Raw genomic sequence first — 2,878 nt, 5'->3', positions numbered from 1 at the left:
TTTTTAGTTAATTATATTTCTTTTAAAAATAAGTAAACAAATATAATAATATAATATAAAATAAAAAAATAATAATTAATAAATAAATTAATATTAAATTAAATACATATATAAATAATAAAATATTATAAAAAAATAATTAAAAAAAATATTTAAAATAATAATTTTTTTATTTATATAACAAACATATTTGTATTAATTTATATTTTATATATAATTATTTAATAAAAGTGATACAGATGTATTAATAAAATAATATAAAAATCTATATTATTAATTGCCGCAAAAATAAAAAAAATCTATTTAATTTTATAAATAAAATTAAAAAAAAACAAAAAATAAAAATAAAAAATATATATATATATATACGCGTAAATAAAATAAAATTAATCATAAAAAATTATATAAATAAAAATAAGTATAATATATTTTTTTTTAAAAAAAATATATAAATAAATAAATAAATAAAATATATAATATAAAAAAATAATAATAATAAAAATAATGTTAAAAAAATTTATTTTGCTTTTTGTATTAATATTAGGACAATTATGTTCATAATAATAATTTTCAGAAGACGGTGAATATAAATGCCCTACGGGATGCTTGTAATGTGATTAATCTTAAATATGTTAATAATGCTAAAATGATTATTATTATGATTAAAAAAATAATTAATGTTTTCTTTGCAGTAGTAAATTCGATAATTGTGCAAAATGTGATTAAAATGTATGCGATTCATGTATTAGTGGGTTTTAATATAATGAATCTGAATAATAATGCTAAGAAAATAGTAACACAGATGAATATAATAATGTTTCTGATTGCGATGATGGATGTTAAATTTGTAATGAAAACAGAAAATGTGAAAAATGTAATGAAGAATATTATGAAGATAATGATGAAAATGATAATAAAGTATGTTTAAGATGCGGTATAAAATTCGAAAATTGTGAATTATGTGATTAAAATGGATGCAAATAATGTAAGATTGGATATAAATAAAACGAAATTGATTAATAATGCTAATAAATTACAAACACCGATGAAAGTAATAATTATTTATAATGTGATGATGGTTGTGATGATTGCTCTGAATCAGGGGAATGTTTATAATGTAAAAGTAATTACTATGATGATGAAGATGAAAAAGGAAATACTATATGTATAAAGTGTGACAGTAAATTTGATAATTGTGAAACATGTGAAGAAGATTATTGCATTTCTTGTATAAATGGTTATACAAAAAATTAATAAGAAAATTAATGCTAAAATGATTAAAACATAGATGAAAATAATAATGGCGGTAATGAAGATAATCAGTGCCATAATTGTTCTAAATCTGATGAAGGTTAATAATGTTAGTAAGGTTATTATTAAGAATAGGATGAAAGTGGAAATACAACATGTTAAAGTTGCAGCAGTAAATTCGAAAACTGTGAAACATGTGATTAAAGCGGATGCAATACTTGTATGAGTGGATATTAATATAATGAAACTGAAAGATAATGTTTAGAAAATCAAACCACAGATGAAAACAACAATACTTCTAATTGTCAAGATGGATGTGAAAATTGTAATGAAGCTGGAGAATGTTAATAATGTTAGTAAGGTTATTATTAAGAATAGGATGAAAGTGGAAATACAACATGTTAAAGTTGCAGCAGTAAATTCTAAAACTGTGAATCATGTGATTAAAGCGGATGTATTTCTTGCACTGTTGGATATTTATTTAAAGAAGCTGAAAGATAATGTTTAGAAAATCAAACCACAGATGAAAACAACAATACTTCTAATTGTCAAGATGGATGTGAAAATTGTAATGAAGCTGGAGAATGTTAATAATGTTAGTAAGGTTATTATTAAGAATAGGATGAAAGTGGAAATACAACATGTTAAAGTTGCAGCAGTAAATTCGAAAACTGTGAATCATGTGATTAAAGCGGATGTATTTCTTGCACTGTTGGATATTTATTTAAAGAAGCTGAAAGATAATGTTTAGAAAATCAAACCACAGATGAAAACAACAATACTTCTAATTGTCAAGATGGATGTGAAAATTGTAATGAAGCTGGAGAATGTTAATAATGTTAGTAAGGTTATTATTAAGAATAAGATGAAAGTGGAAATACAACATGTTAAAGTTGCAGCAGTAAATTCGAAAACTGTGAATCATGTGATTAAAGCGGATGTATTTCTTGCACTGTTGGATATTTATTTAAAGAAGCTGAAAGATAATGTTTAGAAAATCAAACCACAGATGAAAACAACAATACTTCTAATTGTCAAGATGGATGTGAAAATTGTAATGAAGCTGGAGAATGTTAATAATGTTAGTAAGGTTATTATTAAGAATAGGATGAAAGTGGAAATACAACATGTTAAAGTTGCATCAGTAAATTCGAAAACTGTGAATCATGTGATTAAAGCGGATGTATTTCTTGCACTGTTGGATATTTATTAAAAGAATCTGAAAGATAATGTTTAGAAAATCAAACCACAGATGAAAACAACAATACTTCTAATTGTCAAGATGGATGTGAAAATTGTAATGAAGCTGGAGAATGTTAATAATGTTAGTAAGGTTATTATTAAGAATAGGATGAAAGTGGAAAAACAATATGTTAAAATTGCAGCAATAAATTCGAAAACTGTGAAACATGTGATTAAAGCGGATGCAATACTTGTATGAGTGGATATTAATATAATGAAACTGAAAGATAATGTTTAGAAAATCAAACCACAGATGAAAACAACAATACTTCTAATTGTCAAGATGGATGTGAAAATTGTAATGAAGCTGGAGAATGTTAATAATGTTAGTAAGGTTATTATTAAGAATAAGATGAAAGTGGAAATACAACATGTTAAAGTTGCA

At 23.2% G+C, this 2,878-nt stretch overlaps 1 protein-coding gene across 1 annotated transcript, besides 12 other annotated features; it reads right to left on the bottom strand. All coding sequences in view use genetic code 6, as the record gives it.

The window, feature by feature from the left end:
* Positions 1 to 42: 42 nt before the first annotated feature.
* Positions 43 to 140: a microsatellite.
* Positions 51 to 133: a microsatellite.
* Positions 60 to 122: a microsatellite.
* Positions 111 to 166: a microsatellite.
* Positions 120 to 158: a microsatellite.
* Positions 120 to 163: a microsatellite.
* A 270-nt stretch (positions 167 to 436) lies between the features above and the next one.
* Positions 437 to 490: a microsatellite.
* Positions 443 to 490: a microsatellite.
* Positions 444 to 506: a microsatellite.
* Positions 451 to 506: a microsatellite.
* Positions 507 to 569: 63 nt separating this feature from the next.
* On the bottom strand, positions 570 to 2,878 carry IMG5_138590 (hypothetical protein; the record flags this gene model as incomplete). The annotated part of the gene is made up of 1 exon (XM_004031738.1): positions 570 to 2,878. A coding segment is annotated over one exon (486 nt), but the record flags the coding sequence as incomplete, so codon positions are not given.
* Positions 1,144 to 2,878: a microsatellite.
* Positions 1,352 to 2,878: a microsatellite.

Source organism: Ichthyophthirius multifiliis, assembly GCF_000220395.1.
Source record: "Ichthyophthirius multifiliis unplaced genomic scaffold scaff_1120509251074, whole genome shotgun sequence".
In the NCBI taxonomy this organism is placed as follows: Eukaryota; Ciliophora; class Oligohymenophorea; order Hymenostomatida; genus Ichthyophthirius; species Ichthyophthirius multifiliis.
Note: the sequence above shows the minus strand (reverse complement) of the source record. Positions and strands in the feature narration are given on the sequence as shown.